Genomic DNA, 17,501 nt, shown 5'->3' with positions numbered 1-17,501 from the left:
CATGAGAGGGAGGGTGGCTTCTGGCTGGCAGTCTCCCTTTCTCCCTGCTTCTCTTGTCCTGGCCTGTCTGAGCCAACCTGCTGGCCAGCACCTGGGAGGCAGCTTAGGACCGGCCATACCTCACAGCCCCGCTGTTGAGTCCTCACACCTGTTGTCCTGGGATGCAGCTTCCACCGCTGTCTCTCTGGCCATTCCATTGCACTCCTTGGCTTGGAGCCTGGTCTGGTGAAGTCTGCCCCACCCCCCTCAGAAAGGCAGAGTTGCATAATCTTTGGGGCTTTTCCTGTCTGTCCTGGTCTTCCTTGTAGGCAGAGTTGCTTGTTTACACTGGTGAGTTGCTCTCAGGATCTGCCACTCACTAGCTTTGTGAAGTTGAACAGGCTCCACCTGTCATAGCCTCAGCATGTTCATCTGTAAAATGGGGATGATAATACTTTGAGTGAAAAGGCAATGAGATCATATCTAGAGGCATTGGCCTATGATAACTACTCAGGACTCAGCAGCTATCATTATTCTGGTTATCATCACTGTTAGCATTATGACTTATTGTTGGCAGAGTATTTTTATAAGCAAAAAAGACCTGACGCAGTAAGTTGCTTTCTTCCAGAGTTGCAGCTTCACTTTGCTTTGCAGAGCAGGTTTCTGCTCATGTCACAGTCACTCTGTTTGTGGACATTTTTCTGATGGGTATAACTTGATTATTTGCTCATTAGTAACTCGGCACCAGTAATTCACTTTTTCAGTTGAACGCTGTTGCTTATGAAGTACCCCCACTGCCTGGCCCTGCGGCACAGCCTCCCAGTTCCAGCTGTGGGTGAACCAGAGAGGATTCCCTTCCGTGTGTGTGGGACCAGAGGGGACCAGGCAGGTACTTGTGGCCAAGACCTCAGATGACATAGCTACCAACATCCCTGTAACTTGTGCCTTGAGGCTCAGGCCTGGCTGACTGGCAGGGACAAGCTCCCACTGACTGTGCCCCAATGCCTCTTCTGGAATAGCCCTGGAGGCCCAGGTGTCTGTTAGTCTCAGAGCATGGGGGAAGGAAGGCTGGTATCACAGGAAGCCCAGCTCCTGGAAGCTTCCCTGTCATGCCAGGCCCCATGCGAGAGCTTTACACTGTAGCTTTAATGGGTAGGTGGGGCCTTGCCAGTGTCAGTGCCAAAGACCACCCCATATCCACCTCTTTCAACGGCTTCCCTGGTGGTTCAGATGGTAAAGAATCTGCCTGCAATGTAGGAGACTGAAGTTTGATCCCTGGGTTGGGAAGATCCCCTGGAGAAGGGAATGGCAACCCACTCCAGTATTCTGGCCTGGAGAATGCCATGGACAGAGGAGCCTGGTGGACAGTCCTTGGGGTCACAAAGAGTTGGGCTTAGCTGAGCAACAAACACTTTGACTTTTCAAGGCCCTTAGGCCCCTCCTGGTTCAGTGTTCTGGGCTGAGTTAGCTTCCGGGCTAGGCAGAGGGAGGGGTATCCATGAATAGTCAGCCCCACTGTTTGAACTCCTGGTTCACTTGCTCAAGTGACCCTCACGATGGCTCTGTGCTCATCCTTCGGTTCACAAAGGAACCAAGGCTGGGGGGTGGTTAAGTGACTTGCCCAAGGTCACGTGGCCAGCGAGTGGCAGAGCTAGGACTGGAACTTGACAACATTGCTCTCACTTCCCATTCTCTGAAGCTGGACAGGGTGGGGTCCCCTCAGACACCACAGCCCCAGGCACCCACCAGAACAGTTGCCCCCTCATTGGTAGACCACAGGGACTGAAATGATCAGAATGAGATACTGACCCTCACATCCGGGGCCCCCAACCGTGACCTGCATCCTATGTTCTGGAAGCACACAAGGGTCACTGCACACTGAGGGTGGAGCTGGATCTTGCCCTGGTGAGGGGGTCCCCTTCGTGTGCCTGGAAACGAGGCTTTCCTGGGTCCTGAAGGAGGGGTGCAGGGGAAGGGGCCCAGCGGGGCAGCGGGGTGCTTGCCAGTCCTCCCCTCTCCCCTGTGCGCCTCCCTCTGGGCTCAGGGAGGGCTGATTCCCCAGGAGCCAGGGCGCTGAGGATAGCAGCTCCCTGAGCCTTAGTTTCCTTATCAACAAAATGGGGGTAGTGCCAGAAGGTGCCTCGCAGGTGAGTGTGAAGAGTCAGACAGACAAGGCTGGGAATCTCTGAAGCAAGAAGATGCTGCTCTTCCCCCTCCCTTTCCCCTCATTTTCCTCCTCCTCTGTCTCTGTCACTGCCCCAGCTCTGGTTCAAATCCCAGTTCTGCCATTTCCGAGCTGTGCTGGCCTCAGGAGTGTTCCTTAACATCTCTTAGCCTACTTTCTTGTTCTATAAAATTAGAATGCTGAAGAATGTGTGGTATCGTCCATGTAAAGCTCTCGCATGGGGCTTGGCATGCAGAAACGTCCCAGAAGGAGAGTTTCTTCCCTCCTCCCTTCTCTGGCCATGATCTGAAGCTGCATCATCTCTTGAGCCTAACCCATGTTTCAGCTCTCACCTGCCTGACTCCCGGTCGCCACCTCGTGGCCTGATGGATGACTGCAGGTTCAGAAGAAAAATTCAAATGAGCTTCCAGTATGTTTGGGGGATTTCCTATTCAATAGCAAAGTACCCCTAAGGGACGTAAGAAATGAAAGCAGGGTGCTGCCCACAGAAAGGCGCCTGGATATTCTGTGCAGACAGGAGGGACAGGATCTGCGTGAGGGACTCCTGCCCTTTCTTGCTGTTAATAGATTCTGTGCTAGGAACTTCCTAAGCTTCATTCCATGGTTGATTTGGCTTCGATTGGGATGAGAGTTTTTCAAATGAAGCGATAGGGGTTTCTGGAACCATGGCAGGGCACATCATGGTCTCCAAGGAATTAAAAGTTATATCTTCTTTATCGAAGGAATGGGTCCAGAGGTTTTTCGTTTTTATGATTCCTCTTTAGGCCACAAATAGGCTATTCTGGTGGCTCAGTGGTAAAGAATCTGCCTGCAATGCAGGAGACATGGGTTCGATCCCTGAGTGATGCAGATCCCCTGGAGGAGGGCATGGCAACCCACTCCAATATTCTTACCTGGAAAATCCCACAGACAGAGGAGCCTTGCAGGCTACAGTCCATGGGGTCGCAAAAGAGTCAGACACGACTGAAGTGACTGAGCACACATGCCACATATAGGTACTTCACATATGCCCTCTCTATTATTCAAACATGCTCGCTTTATTCTCAGCTAAATCAAGAGCGTGGGATGTGTCAGGCATCCTCCCGCTGCCAAGGGCCTGACTGCCCCTGGCATGCCCAGCGAGGGCATCTCACCTCCTGCCATCTCTGGCCTTAGGACCCTGGGTGTGCCCTGTCTCAGTGGACCCTCTGCAGTTCCCACCTCTGAGCACTTGTGCTGTCCCCTCCTCCAGGAGGCTTCCCCTGATTCCCCAGGCACAGCCCATGAGCCCCCCTCCCCCAGCTTTGAGGCCTCGATGCTTCTCTCCGAGCTCCTTCTTATCTTCTTCCCAGATGGGCATGGGTCCTGGGAGGGTCTGCCATGCAAAGGATGAAGACCAAAAGGGATGAGCAATCTGGGGGCTGTCTCCAAGCCCCAGGGGCTGCCCTGCAGTCAAAGCCATACATAGAGTTCCCTGTCCATCCATCAGTGCCCAGGGTCAAGGTCTGCCTGGCATGGGGTCTGGAACACTCAGTGGCCAAAGAGAGCATCTGAGGAGAGCAGCGTTGGCCTGGCAGAGTGAGAGGAACTGCAGAGAGCAGAGACTTCACTGTCAAGTGGACATGGCGATTGTTCCCGCCCCATGGGGCTTCGAGGGGAAAGCGGAACAAGACATGTGAGGCTCAGCACAATGTGGGGTTCATGGCGAACACCCCCAGTGGCTGCACCCAGAGCAGTGAGTGGAGCCCCTCGGTCACCTAATTCTCTGCTTCAGTGCCCGTCGAACCTTTTAGCAGGTCAGCCATGGGCAGGCTGGGCAACTGCATTGCCCGAGCCCGGGGGGTGCCCCTCTCATCCTGCTGGGGGACTGCGGCCGCTCTCCTTCAGACCACCCTCCTAATGCCTGTTGGACCATGCGTCTCACCACCACCTGTCCCAGTAGATTCGCATTCCACCTAGCTGTTGCCCAGACCTCACCCACTCTAGTCCAGGCCTCACACCCAAAGTTTTTTCAGGGAAGGCGGCAGTGGTGAGCTCCAGAGGTAGGACCTGGCTGGGCCTCACACCCTTCAGGACCAGCTTTGTAAGGTGGGCTCAGAATCATATTCCTCTCCTGGGACCACCCCTCTCCTCGACTCTAGACCCTCTCCAACCCCAGGTTCCTGGGAAGAATCACCCTGGAGCAAGTTACTGCTCTCCAAGCCTCAGTTTTCTCATCTGTATAATGGGATAAGAGCTGTTCTGGATTGTGAGGGTCGGTAGGCTGAAGTCTGTCTCTGGCAGTGGCACGGACTTGGCTAGAATCGGTCCTCTGAAAGAGGGGCCTGGAGAAAGACCTTGTCTCACACGCTCTCGTCTCCAGATCAGGCCTACATTTCCTCCATCTCCCCTGACTTCACGTTCTGGGATGGGGGGAGAAGACAGGCAGGAGAGAGGGGAGCAGTGGATTAGCACAGCCCACTGTCCACCCCGCACCCAAACATGTTTTAGTGACAGGATTTTAAATGATTGCTGTTGGCGAGAGAGCTGTCAGCTCACTGCTGGGGGGTGGGATGGGGGAGGGGTCTGGGAGGTGCCTCTCGCAGAAGCCCAGGCCTGGGATGTGGATGGAAGACCCAAGTTAGTCCTGCCTCCATGCTGCTGCAGTCTGGACCAAGTGACTCAATTTCTCTGAGCCTCAGTGAGGCCATTCGGAAGGGAAGAGTTTCCTGGGTCCCTGGGCCTGACCTTGGAGGACCAGGTTGCAGGACCAGAGTGCGGGCTTGGGGAGGCAGCCGGGGTGATGTCCAGGCCATGGGTTTGCAGCTGAACCTGGTTTTGAGCCATGCTTTTGCTGCCCCTTTTTAGCTTTGTCATACCAAGCTGGTCATGTCCTCCTTCTGAGTCTTGGGTTTCCCTTCTGAAAGTGGAACCTTGGGGGAGGAAATGAACAAGCCCAGAAGCCCCTGGGGCTGTGAGTCACCCAAGGCTGCAGGAGAAGGTGGGGTGCGGCCTTCCCCAGGGGGTGCTGTGCCCGTGGGCAGAGAGAGAGGGGCTCCAGATGCTCCCAGGTGCTCCTGGCTGTGGGAACGGGGAAAGGGCTGAGAAGGAGCAGCCAGACAAGGTGGGGAGGAGGACTTCAGGTCTGCGGGCTTGGGGCCTCCTGGATACACAGCCAGGCAGAGATGTACAATGATACACCCAGGAGTGGATGCGCAAACGTCTTCACCTACGCACAGACACAAGTCTGAGACTCCGGACTCCATAGGCAGATCTAGACAGCCAGCCGCACACCAGACACTGATCACCTGCAGACACCCAGCTTCCTGCACAACCTACCCAGGCAAACCAACCCACGGAGCCATCATCAACACGTGCTTGCACGTGTACACACACTGGTATTCCCCAAGGTACTCTAGGGAACCTCAAGACCTCAAGGAATATACTTTGAGAACCAAATTCCTTGAGTCTTTGCCATCTCCACACACCACCCGACCCCACCCTAACCACCATCTCCCCTGGATCCCAGGGCCACCATCTCCCCTGGATCCAGCCTCGAGCCATTGTGATTCCTCAGGATTTGGCCTCAGCTTCATTCTCCCTGTCGCAGTCCCCCGAGTGATCTCACCCACCTTGTGTCTCAGTGACCAGCTACTGGTTGTTGAACACCTGGGTGCTCAGGTCTGGCCCCTTTGAGGCTCAGCCCTGCCCCTGACAGCTCATGGATGCCCCAGAGACCGTCAGCTCCCTGTGCCCCAGATCAGAGTGCTCCAGGGACCCCCATCCCAGCTATCCAGTAACTTCGATGTTGCCTTCACTCCCCTCTCTCACAGAATCTCCAGGATTTCCTTCCTTCTTTCTCCTGTTACCACCCTAGTCAGAGCCGTCATCATCTGTCGCCTAGGTGACCCACTGACTCCCATCTTTGTCCAGTCCACCTGACCTACTTGGATCCATTCTCCACTCAGCAGCAAGACCATGGACGGTCTGGCTTTGCCTCTGGCCTCATGCTTCTCCCCCAGCCCCAAACTTAGCTATTCTTGCAGTTTAGGAGAGTCACAAGATTCTGCCTGCACCTGAGGTGTTTGCATAAGCTTCAAGAACTTGCAGACACTCCTCCTCCTCCTCACCCAGTCCCCCTGCACCAGCTAACTTCCCATCTCAGCTTAATATGCAGATTCTTCCAGGAAGCCTTCCATGATGCTCCGTCCTTCCAGATGAGGTTGGGTACCCCTGAAACAAGGCTGAGCTCACATCACACTGTCTACCTCCGTGAGGCAGGGACCAATCCCAGTTCTCAGCCTAGTGGCTGGCACTTAAGGGCCCCCTGTAGTGGTTGGTTGAGTGTGTTGGGGAAAGGGATGATTGAAATGGGAGGGAGGCATTTGTTTCAAGGATGGTGATGGGTCGGGGTTGGGACAGGATGAGGATGGGGAGGTGACGATTATAGGATGGAACAAGGGAATGTGTTGGGCAAGACCAGGGACCCCAAGCTCTCCCTTCCTGACCTGCTGACCCTGGCGCCCACTGAGAAATCTGCTGGCATCTCAGGCAGGACTGGCTCAGGCCCCGCACAGCCCCTCCCCCCAAGCAGAGGCACCACAGGCGTGTACAGGTTGGTTTATTTACAAATATACTGATGTCTCGTCTTTTTCTGTTGTTTCCATTTTCTGCTTTCGTGGGAAGAGGCAGAAGGTGAGAGTGGAGGGCAGGGTGGGGGTGGTGATGTGGTAAACGCTAATAAATAATTTAACAATGACAAGTTATTAAATAAAATGTGTCTGGGGATGGCGGGTGGACAGTGAGAGTCTGTACAAGGAGAACAGGAATGGCCGGCGGCCGGGGCCCCACACCTGGCTGGGCTGGGCTCCCGTGGGACCCCGGTGGGGCAGCCATGGCAGAGAGGCCCACAGGCAGTGGCGCCGTCCAAGGGCCAAAGGTTCGAGGGTCCCTTCTGCTTCCCCAGCCCCCAGGCGGCGTGTCTGTGAATGTGGGTCTGTGGGCCTTCGTGTGTGTCTGGCTGTGTGTGTGTGTGTGTGGCTGTGTGCGCGTCTGTGAGCGTGGCCCTCCCCCTTGCCCGCAGGGCAGAGTGAGCCCCAGAGCTGCAGGTTCTCAAAGACGGGAGGTGAGAGTCTCACCCCAGGTGGTGCCCAGAGTTCAGGCTTGGGCCGGGCAGAGGTCAGCCAATTCTCCTTCCCCCAAACCTCACTGCCAGGGCCTGCTCATCTGGACATGGTGGACTCCCCACATCACCGCCTCCAGGAAGCCTCCCGAGATGCCCAGCCCACTGGCACTGGCCACTTCTCTATAGGCTCTGCTGGGCCCATGGTCTGACCTTTAGAACCAGTGTCCCTCTGTGTGGCCTCCCTGGAGGGCTCCACAGCGGAGGTGGTACCACTCCCTGTGTTACCAGGGGCAGCTCCCTTCCTCCCTCTGAGCCTCAGCTTTCCGAAAGGGAAGCAGAACTCCACTTTCCTCTGACACTTCCCCCCCCAACCCCTCACTTTCTCCCTCTTCCTCCAGAGAATAGTCTGTCACGTCCCCCTCCCCTGGCTTCCCACCCAGGCACCACATGATGGTGGTCCCACATCACAGCAGGGGTGGGGGTGGTCCTGGCCACTCACCTCCCCCGCCCCAGGTCAAGGCTCTGCTTTCCTACATGAAGTGGACAGAACCCAGTCATCTCAACTCACCCCAACCCCAGCAAGCCTGACTGGTCCCGTGTGCTTCTGCTGGGCAGCCTTCTCTGAGCCTCAGGTTCCTCATCTGAGAAATGGGTCCCCAACAATGTCTGGAAAGGCTTGGGACAGAATGTGTATGTCTCTCCTCCCAGGAGAGAGGTCCTCAAACGGGGCCCTACATCTTGCTTATCTGTGTCCCGACACCCAGCCCAGGGTTGGGCAGCGTGGTTATCAGAGCCTGGGGGAAGCCGCAGTAGCACGAAGGAGTTAACCTAAACCAGCTGACGGGGTGTCTCTGGCACAGGGAGCTGAGGACCCTCTGGCTTTGACAACCTGCAGTTCATCGGCATGTGTGCCCTGTACCAGCTCCTGGCAGGGGGCAGTGTCATGGCAGAGGCAGAGCGCAGGTTGGACTTGGGGTTTATGAGGCCCAGGGCGGGGCAAGTCTACTAAGAGGAGTCATGTCCCCCAACCCGGAGGCCGTTCACCAGGCACAGAGGATGAGGAGCTGGCGTGGTGCCCCTTTTCTGTGCTCCGGCTCTCTTCCTCACTAGCTGAGAGGCCTGTCCCTGCCCCTCTCCTGGCCCAGTTTTCCAGCTGCGCAATAACGGGCAGACTAGTTGATCCATTCCTGAGGTTTCTTTCAACATAGAGTCTGGGAGAGAAGGGCCAGGTCTACTGGGCAGGGAGCATCTACTCCAGACCTGCTCCAAGTGCCCCCAGCGTGACTTGACTATATGGGCCCAAGAGGAGAGAGGGGACCAACCCTCCAAAGGACAGAGTGGCTGCTTTAAGGGACCAGTGGAGACCCAGGACCAAGAGATGGCACAGAACCTGGGCTGGCTGAGGCTGCAGGAGGACGCGGGACGACTGAGACTCTGTGGAAGTTTGTGGAAGAAGAAAAGCCCGGAAGGGCCAGGCTGGCTGATGACAGTGGGCACACTGGGTTATATCTGTTCTACACGTTTAGACGGAAAGCTGGAGCCAGCCTGGGGGGGTGGGGGTGGGGGCGGGGGAGGTCCAATTTTAAAAGGAAGAGCTGGAAAAGGAAGGGCTTTTAAAAGGAAGCTGGAAAAGCCTGGCTTTAAGAAGCGAGGACAAAGGCTGAAAAGGGACAGAGGTGAGATCAGCAGAAAAGGCAGCTGAACTTGGGGCCCCATGAAGTAGTGAGCTCCTCGTCACTGGAGGTGTGCAAGGAGAGGCAGCAGCAGTTTGGGTGAGAGCCCAGCATCAGATGGAGTGCCAAGGGGTGCTTCCGAGACGCCTTCCCACCTGGAGGCTCCGCCATGGGGCCTGATTCTGCCTGGTTCTGGGGCCTCTGACTGCCCAGGCAGCCCCATCCGGGCGGAGGCGAAGCTACATCTGCATCCATGTGCTCTGAGCTCACCTCCTCTGCCCTTCCTCTCGCCCCTCCTATTGCTGTCAGAGGGGCTCCCCTGTCCCCGTCTGGCCTCCTTCCCCTTCCTGACAGGGCAGGGCTGACCCGCAGGGGCCTCTCCGTCTCTCTCAGCGTGTCTAGGTACCCGTGTGCACATCCGCATGGGTGTGCCTTGAAGCGTGTGTGTATGCATGTATGTCTCCATCCCTTTGAGTCGGCCTGGGCTCAACCTTCCCGCCCCTGGCGCCCCCATGATGCCCCCTTCCCCAGGGGAGAGCTGTGGTGGGCTTGGCCCACCTGCCAGGCTCATCCCCACTCCCGCCCCAGGCTCCAGGTAGAAAGGGTGATCCTAGGCTGGTGGGCCTGCCCCAGAGGTGGGAGGAGGTGGGCACAGTGCAGGGCACAGGGTACACAGGCTTCTCACGCCATCGTCTGGGGCATGCACGGCGGCGGGGGGCCTGCCTTGATCTAGGCCTGCACCATGGAGGTGGCCTGGACACAGAGGGGACGTTTAAAAAAATAGAGAGAATTTAAGCTTCCCATAAAAGAGATTGGGAGGGGGAGGGAGGCGATGGAGGCCAAGGTGGGGCTGGGAGGTGAGTGGCTGTCGAGAGTTCTGGGTCCCTGGGGGTGACACGGTCTCTGGGGGCAGGACACAGTCCCTGCCCAGGCTCCGCCCATCTGCCTGTCTGGCTGTGCCCGGTGGGCACGTTAGCCAGGCCCGGTTGGCCGAGGGGAGGGCACCGTATGGCTGTCTGCAGAGTCTGTGCGGGCGGGGGGGCTGGGGGTGGTGAGGCAGCATCTGTGGCCAGCAGTCCTCCCCTCCAGGACCCTTGCCCAAGCGTCCGTGCCGCCCGGCTGGCTCTCAGGAGGCAAAGTAGGAACTCTGCATGGAGTAGAGCCTGTCGATGGGGTTCCCCACGCGGGCCTGCAGGGAGCCCACGTCCGAGGAGCCGAGGAAGCAGTCGCTGAGGCTGGTTAAGGAGGTATCGCTGTCGATGTCGTGGAAGATGGAGTCGTTGCCTGGAGGTGGGGGAGGGGCGGCAGGCAGAGGGGGTGGGCGTCAGCACCGGGGGTTCCAGGCAGGGGGCTTCTGGGGGCCCCACTGGCCCTACAGGCCGTGTGGCTGGAGGTAAGGGAGGGAAAGGATGACTGCCAGCTGGCGGGGGTTTGGGGGGCTGCGGGTGGGGGTTTCCAGGGTACCCCCTTCCTGACAGGAGGAGGCAGGTGGGCTGATTTGGAAGGGCCTGCCAGGTCAGGCTGGGGGGGCAGGGGCGGTGCTGGGCCATGAGGGGTGGGGCAGCTTACCATAGGGGTTCATGTGGTCACCTGGCATTTGGGGTGGCGTGAGGCCCTGCTGGAAGGGGTCGCTGCTGCCGTAGGGACTCTGCTCCATGGCCACGATCTGCTGCTGTGGCGGGGCCAGCGGCGTGTAGGAGGCCATCATGCCCTCCATGCGACTGGACAGGACCTCTGGGGAGAGACCACGCCCTCACTAACCGCCCGGGGCTGTCCTGGCCTAGAGGGGACCTCACAGATGTATCCCAGGAGTCCCCCATGGCTTCCCATCCCACACGACCCCCACCCTGCTACCCAGTCCAGGCTGCCCGCTGCCGTCCCTTTGACCTCCTCCTTCCCAGCCCCTCCCCCTGCTGAGGTTGCCCATGAGCTTCCAGGGTCGCTGAGCCTCCATATCTGACCTGACTTCACCAACCTGCCCCAGACACACACACTCCAGCGCCTCTAGAAGAACTAGTTTATCCAAAGTCAGAGGCTTCCGGCAACAGCCAGTAATGACTCATGACACGGGGGTGCACTGAGTGCCCTGCACCCGCAGCGCCAAGGTGGAGCCTGCACCTGGGCCAGCAAGGCTCAGGGAAGGAGGGCTTCCTGGAGGAAGGGGCCTTCCACCTCCATGTAACTTCAAGAACCAGCAGAGAGTTCAACCAGCCTAGCCAGGGGCAGGATGCCAGGCTGAAGGGTAGCAAAGGCAGAGAAGGGAGAAACTGCCCGGTGGGAGCAGGGAGCCCAGTCCACAGGGCTGGACATGAGGGCAAGAGAAGGTCATGCCTGGGGAGAGAGATGGTTCCCTGGGGACCCGAGCTGAGTGGGGGGCAGGGTGTCCCCTGAGGCTGTAGGAAGCCAGTGGAGGGTCTTGGCTGTGGAGGGACTGTGGAGAAAGGCTGAGAGGGTGGAGGACAGAGGCAGGGCCCATCAAGAGGAGACAGGTGGGGTGAGGGGCTTGGGTCCCCATTAAGGTAAATGCAGGAAAGTCTGAGAGGGGCATGAGGGACCTGGGAGAAGAAATCACCGACCGACTGGGTGACTTAGCAGATGCAGTGCTTGTGGAACAGGACAGGTCAGAGGTGACGCCCAGGTTTCTGGTGTGGGTACTGGGTGGGTGGAGGGGGGCGTTGGGGAGCAGCAGGGGGTGTTGTATGCGTGTGGCCTGGGGACAATGGCATGAAGTACAGTGTGGGCTATGATGAGCTCAAGGGGACCTGGAAAGTTCTTGGGGAGACTGCGTCCAGGGGGCAGCTGGGAACCCCGGAGAGCAAGACAGAGCGTAGGGGCAGGCTGAGATGCCCGTGGCCATGGCAGCAGCCCCCAAAGGCTGGGCTGTCTCAGGAGAGGGGGCAGGGGACAGGACAGGAAGAGCTGGGCTCTGAGGCCACACATAGCCCGAAGCCCCGGGTCCAGCCTGGGACACTGGTCTGGCCTCAGAGTCCTGAGCTGCCCATCAGTGCCTTGGCATCTGCCTCAGGGCACTCGTCTCCCATGGGAGCGGACAGCGGCAGCCCCCACCCCAGTCCAGCAGTCTCGGGAAACACTTGGGCCCCCCTCCAAGGCCTAGAAGGCTCCAATGGGGTCCCGCTGGGGTCCGGGAGGCCAGCCCCAGTCCAAGATGTGGAAACAGCATTTGGGCAAAGCTTAGTCCACCCTGGACTCTCAATACCCTGAAGACTTTCTCTGGAAATTTCTCTGGAGACTTCTGCTGAATTCTACATGGGCAAGAGGGTGTGTGGTCGTGTTAAAAGCACAGGTTTAGGAGCCCAACAGGAACTTCCCTGGTGGTCCAGTGGTAAAGAAACTGCCTGCCAATGCAGGAGACAGTAAGAGACTCAGGTTCGATCCCTGGGTTGGGAAGATCCCCTGGAGGAGGGCATGGCAACCCACTCCAGTATTCTTGTCTGGAGAATCCCATGGATAGAGGAGTCTGGAGGGCTACAGTCCATGCAGTTGCTGAGTCAGACACGACTGAGTAACTGAGCACGTACGCAGGAGCCCTACACTCAGGGCCAAAGCCTAGCTTTGCCCCTTACTAGCTGAGTGATCCCCGCGAGTCCCTTAGTCTTCTGAGCCTCAGTCTCCTCATCTGTGAGATGGGCGATAACAATGCCCCTCCTCTTAGGGATCTGTGAGTTAAGTGAGACGGAAGCTGTTGAATGGTGAGGACCGTGCCTGGCGCAGAGAGAGGGTGAATGTGGAAATTCTGTCCCCGCTCCGGGCTGCCTCCCCTGCCATTTCTCCTCCTCCTGTGTCCCGTGGTCCCCACTGCCTGTCCGTGGATCTCAGCAGGTTCCCAGGCACTGGCTCCCTGAGATCTGACCCCCGGGGCGGGAGAAATTTCCTGGGAGTCTCGTGACAGACTGAGCCCCGCGCTGGGCCCTTGGCTCACCTTGGCCCAGCCGCTGGGAGTTCTGCTGCTCCTGTTGCTGCTGATGCCGCCGTGCCAACTTCTTCATCTGCAGGAGATACGGTGCATGCCAGCCCCGCCTCGGCCCCCAGGCACTCCCGCCCCACCCTCATCAGGCCCCCGGTCTCCCGCCTGCCCACCCTCTCCCTTGCCCAGCAGGGTGGCTGGTGGCCGGTGCTCACCTTTGCTCTTTGGTTCTGAAACCAGACCTGGACCACACGCACGCTGAGGCCCGTCTCCGCCGCCAGCGTCTCTCGGACCTGCCCAGAGAGGGAGAAGGGTCAGGCCCGGGGGTGGGCAGGCGCCGAAGGTGGCAGGTCCGGGGGGTTGGGCGGGGAGGTGCAGGGATGCCCAGGTCCCCGCAGGAGTCTGGAAAGGCAGCGGGTGTGGGGGTGTCAGCCCCCGCCCCACCCCAGCCGCCCCTCACCTTCCGGCAGGGCTTGGAGGAGACCTCGAAGGAGGCCTTGAAGGCTCTGCGCTGCTGCGTCGTGAGGATGGTCCGGGGCCGCTTAGGCCTCCGCGGGTCCTTCCCGTCGTCCCCACTGCCCTTGCTCTGGTTGCCCTGTCCCTTGGCCGGCTTCATGTCCCCATCCTCATCCTCGCTCTTCACTGTGGGGGACGCGATGCAGCGGATCAGCCCGTATGCTCAGGAACCCGCTGCTGCTGGGGTCCCGTCACCTCCTGCCATCACCCAGCACGACTCCCCAGGGCCCTCAGGGTAGAGACTGCCCCCTTCCCTGGGCCACAGGCCCCGCCTCGTCTCACCTCTCACCTCCTGTCCACCCACTGCCCCACCCAGCCCGGTGTGTTCCCTTCCTCAGCAAACGGTCCTCGCGCCCTTATCTCAGCCCCCTGGGGAGACCTGAACCAAAGCCACCAGACCTGCCCTGCTGACCAGACAGGCAGAGGAGGGCACCCTGGTGAGCAGGCACGGACACACGCTGCCCACTCAGATGCACTCACGTTCAGAAGGGCAGAGAGACAGGCCCACATGGGGACAGGTTCGGGCACTGCAGAAATGCGCAGGTGCACACGTATGGCACACACATGTGTGGCTGGCACACGGAAGGGAGCACAGCTACGCTGACGCTCACAGGCAGCCCATCTGCCATCAGGCCCACAGCCCTCCTGATGAGAGGAGCTGGCAGCTGTGCTCAGTCTGGCCCTGAGCTTCCCCTGACCCAACCTGCCTGGGCCCCACCTTGGCCTGTGGCCTCCAGGCCCTGGGGGACCCCAGCCCAGAATGCTGGCTTTCAGGAAAACCAGTTCCCATGGCACTAGCCCAGCATCAGCCAGGCATCAGGGCCCAGAGAGGAGGCTCTAAGGAGCTTCCAGGGACTAAGGATTGACAAGCAAAACATGCACTCACACACACATACACACAGGTGCATGCTCTGAAGCAGGGACATACAGGCATGCACACGTCTGGACACACACACACACACCCTTGAATGCAGAAGCATGCGTCTTCACCCAGCGACCCCACACCCACTTGCATGCCCGAGTTATGGGTCTCAGAGATGCGGGCCCCAAACAGACAGCAGAGCCTCCCCCACCCCCATGCCTCCTGCTGCCCCCAGCCCATCTTCCTCTGAGCACAAGTCCCTGCGGAGGAGGGCCTCCCTCTGAGACCCCCTTCCTAGGCCTGGCAGGAATGTGCCAATGGCACCTGGCTGGTCCCCGCTCTCCCTCAGGAGCCCAGGCAGCCTGGCCACCACGGTGCCCTGCCCAGGGGTGGGCAGAGGGACAGATGCATGGGCAGCTCATGCCCCCCTTCAAGGGCTCTGGCAGGGACACGGCTCCTTTGTGTGGGCAGGTCCTCTGACCATGGGCTCCAGGTTCCCCACAAGGGCCTGGCAGACCAGGGCACCTCCTCCCCACGCCCCCTGCTCCAGGCTGTCTTTGCCGCCCCCAGGAATGACCAGGTGCCAGCCTGCTTCCTGACTTTCTCCTCCTTAAGAACTTGTCCCTGGTTGGCCCTGCCCCTCCTGCCAGGAGCGCTCCAAACTGGCAGTCTTTGGGAGGCTGGAGCAGGGTGGAGAGGAGCCTTCACCCCAGGAAATGGAGGCTTTCCCTCCACTACCGAGGACCCCAGTCCGCCCACTGCTGAAGACTTGGGGGGGCGTGATGGAGACAGGATGCGTCGTATCAGATGCCTGTAGACTCGATGCTGGGAGAGACCCCTGTGAGGTGGGGCTGCGGTGGGGTCACAGCAAGGGAAAGGGGGACTGCTGGGCCAGAGAGCAGGGGGCATGCATTCATGTGTGTGCAAAGTACAGTACCTGTGAGCACATGGATAAACGTGTAGCCAGACTTACTGCACGAGTGTGCTAGGGCATGTGTACACATGTGTGTTTACATGGGTGTGGGCTTTGGTGTGCTTGGGCATGTGAGCACATGTCTAGTGGACATGTGTCCATGTTTTTACATTCCTGGGCGTAGGTATCCACACACACATCTTATGTGCTTGTGTGTGTGCACGTACAACCACATGCACCTATCCCTGTGCGTGATCGTGTCCAGGTGCGTTTGTGGGCCTGTGGGGCCATGCACACGTGTCTGTGTGCACCCCGCATGTGAACACCTCCGTGCCTGTGTGCACTGGCTGTGGGTGTGGGTGCAGTGTCTGTGTGGGGTACGGGTCCCAGGGTCAGGAGTGGGTTTCTCCTGCAGGGCGACCCTCTGCGGCATGGGTGCCAAGCCCCCCACCCGGCTCCAGCCGCAGCTCACCGGAGTCGGATTCGTCGGGGCTCACGGAGCTGAGCAGATCCTTCTCCTTCTCGTAGTCACCCTTGCACAGCAGCTGGCCCTCCTTGAGCACAAACTCGTCGCCTTTGCGTAGCTGCCGTTCACACACGCAGCAGCAGAAACAGCCCAGGTGGTACACGCACTCCAGCGCCCGCATCACGAACTCAGTGGGGGCGATCTTCTCCATGCAGCCGCTGCACTTGGCCGCAAAGAGCCTGTGGGTGCACAGAAGCGGGGCATATTGGCTGGGCTCAGGGGTCCCTCCCAGAGGCACTGCCCACAGAGCACCTCTTCCTCCTGCCACCCGGAGCCACCCGGCCCAAGTGGGAGAGGCCCTCCCTGGGCACAGAGCCAGACAGTGGGAGCCCTACCCCTTGGCTGGCAGGGCCCCTGACGACCCCAAGATGGGCACTGGGCATGCTGCCCAGAGATGTCAGCTCAAGAGCCTGCCTGCTCAGAGGCACAGCGACCACTAGAGGGCAGAGTGCAGGGCCAGTCTCCACCTTCCCTGAGAGCCAGGTGGGCCCTGCCCTGAGCGGAAGGACTGGCACCCCATAGGTCCCATCCCCCGGCCCTCCAGCATCTGTGCTCCTCCTCCCTGGCCCTGCCTCTCCCCCACATCCAAGTGATCCCCATCCTTGCCCAATCCATCACCCAGCCTGGCTCCCTCCCCTCCTGCCGGAGGGGCCCCAGCATCCTCGCTGGTTTACTGCCTCTCCAACCCTTGACTCACCCTCCAGGATGAGAAACAGAGGGGTCTGTCCAAAGCACACACGTGATCACGCTGCCTCCCTGCCCCAGACTCATCCACGGCTCCCTCGTGCCCTCAGGAGAACCTCCAAGTTTCTGAGTTTGGCCTTCAGGCCCTTCACAGTCCTGCCTCCCCTCTTACCCCTCTACTCCCGGAGGCTGCTGCCTGAAGCCCTCCAGGGCACCATCACCATGGCCCTCTGGCATGCTCTTCCTCTGGCCCTTGCCTTGACCACACCTGTTTATTTCTCATTTTAGCCTAGGAATCTCCCCCGTGAACACATAGTCACAGAACACGTGTGCAGTATCAGCCGCTCTTCCAAGCACTCTGTGTACAGAAGTGCATTTCATCCTTGCAACAACCCTACAAGGCAGGAAATATTAATCCCATTTTAGAGATAAGAAAACTGAGGTGCTGGGAGGCAGGCATGTGCTCAGGGTCACGTGGGGAGTAAATGTCCGGGGTCTGATACTGTCCCTCCGTGACAAAGAGGATCCATCTTTCATCTCGGGAGACAATGCTTGGGGTGGGGTGGGTGGGTCTTCGCGACTCTGGTGAGTGAGCACAAGGGTCTGAGCAGGGCCCTGCCCTGGCCTGCACCTACTGACCGCTCCTCTCGGCTCCCCATCCCTGTCACGTGCCCTGCTCTGTGGGAACTCAGCCTCAACAACACTTTGATGGAAAAATTTATGAAGAATCAAATTATTGCTGCTGGGAGGGAATTAAAACCATTTTTCATTCCCCGCGTCCCCGGGCCACGTCTGCGGGCGCCACCTTGGGAGCACTGCGCGCATCCCATCCCTCTTTATGGCCCGCCATCACAGGCACAGATTACAGCTGCAATTCTCTACTAATCTGTTCTGGAACAGAAACGGCCATAAACGCAAGGCTCTCGGCCTGCCTCCCTTCCCGGGGCTGCCATCCACACCACCCACGGTGAGCGGGTGGGACGCAGTGGGCAAGGCCAATCCCAGCTCTGCCTGCTGCCCTGGCACTGGCCAGGGCACTCAAACTGGGGAGACCCCAGCAACCCCTGCCAGCCACCTCTAGTCTATCCAGCAGGCTCCTACTCATCCTGCAATGCCCAACTCCAACACCACCTCCTCTGGGAAGCCTTCTTTGAT

The 17,501-nt window shown here is 59.1% G+C and overlaps 1 protein-coding gene across 2 annotated transcripts in view; it reads right to left on the bottom strand.

Annotated features, from left to right (window-relative positions):
- Positions 1-6,726: 6,726 nt before the first annotated feature.
- LMX1B (LIM homeobox transcription factor 1 beta) overlaps positions 6,727-17,501 on the bottom strand; it is an 86,872-nt gene continuing 76,097 nt past the window's right edge. Inside the window, exons 3-8 of one of the 2 annotated variants that reach the window (XM_061433530.1) lie at positions 15,609-15,841; positions 13,306-13,487; positions 13,061-13,138; positions 12,861-12,927; positions 10,490-10,654; positions 6,727-10,204 (exon numbers count right to left, since the gene is read on the bottom strand). In XM_061433530.1, the coding sequence (XP_061289514.1) occupies positions 10,047-10,204; positions 10,490-10,654; positions 12,861-12,927; positions 13,061-13,138; positions 13,306-13,487; positions 15,609-15,841 (883 nt within the window). In that variant the 3' untranslated portion in view covers positions 6,727-10,046. The remainder of the gene's footprint in view (positions 10,205-10,489; positions 10,655-12,860; positions 12,928-13,060; positions 13,139-13,305; positions 13,488-15,608; positions 15,842-17,501) is intronic. The other variant, XM_061433531.1, reaches the window with a different exon arrangement.

Source organism: Bos javanicus, chromosome 11 (assembly GCF_032452875.1).
Source record: "Bos javanicus breed banteng chromosome 11, ARS-OSU_banteng_1.0, whole genome shotgun sequence".
NCBI classification, from domain to species: Eukaryota; Metazoa; Chordata; class Mammalia; order Artiodactyla; family Bovidae; genus Bos; species Bos javanicus.
Note: the sequence above shows the minus strand (reverse complement) of the source record. Positions and strands in the feature narration are given on the sequence as shown.